Source organism: Sinocyclocheilus rhinocerous, unplaced genomic scaffold, assembly GCF_001515625.1.
Source record: "Sinocyclocheilus rhinocerous isolate Xijiao unplaced genomic scaffold, SAMN03320098_v1.1 C36134372, whole genome shotgun sequence".
Lineage (NCBI taxonomy): Eukaryota > Metazoa > Chordata > Actinopteri > Cypriniformes > Cyprinidae > Sinocyclocheilus > Sinocyclocheilus rhinocerous.
The window spans coordinates 1-847 of NW_015773987.1; the positions used below are offsets into that span (position 1 = coordinate 1).

Sequence of the window (847 nt, forward strand, 5' to 3'; positions counted from 1 at the left end):
CCTGATCGACACAGATAGCGCCATGGAGAAAATCAAGTAAGAACAGGCTAACATCAAGATCTTTGGTTCTTTATGCTGATAAATGCAATGCAAATGTACAATCAATTAAAAGTGGACTCAGTTTCTGCTAATGAAAAGCTTTGACACAAAGAAATGAACAGCAAGTCTGACAAATATGGGGGAAGAGGTCATTTAATGGGATTTAATATAAAAATATTATTTTATGAATGACACAGTTGAAAAGGAATAAAACAAGAGAAAATGAAGCGACAGAAATTAATGAATAAACTTTATGCCTCCAGGCCAAAAGATGTCAGTAGTACATACATACCTACAAACAAACATAAAAATACATACACAGAAGAACAAGTGAAATGTGAACAAAAACAGACTTTTACAGACATTTAGGAATGTTTAAAACTGTAAAGTTTAAGTTTTTGTCTAGTGGTACTAGCTCAGCACTAGTTACTAAAGAACATATGCCATATGGGCAGACAAAGTCTAATTTGTGGTCATAAATAGCACTTATGCAACTCAAATATTCCATATCACTCATGACCGCTGGAGTTGCAGATAAAAGGCTCATTCTTCATATCTCTGATGTGCTTAATGCAGAGGTTACATCAACATGACCGCCTACCCTGCACACGAAGCCGCCTGGCACATTATCGAAGCTGGAGCATCTCGCCAGCCTGAGGCCTTTTACCCCTGGTACACATTCTATGCCTGTCTCTTCAGGGATTGGTTCCCATACTTGAGGGACCAGACGATTCAAAACTCCTACACATATAATCCACAAGTTTATAAGGAACCAGTTACTGGAAGCTGAGTTTAATGGGAATCTATG

The 847-nt window shown here is 37.8% G+C and overlaps 1 protein-coding gene across 1 annotated transcript; it reads left to right on the plus strand.

The window, feature by feature from the left end:
* Positions 1-7: 7 nt before the first annotated feature.
* LOC107735552 (hydroxysteroid 11-beta-dehydrogenase 1-like protein) lies at positions 8-835 on the plus strand. The gene is made up of 2 exons (XM_016547199.1): positions 8-36; positions 616-835. The coding sequence occupies exons 1-2, from the start codon at positions 23-25 to the stop codon at positions 827-829; spliced, it is 228 nt and encodes a 75-aa protein (XP_016402685.1). The 5' UTR covers positions 8-22; the 3' UTR covers positions 830-835.
* Positions 836-847: the final 12 nt, after the last annotated feature.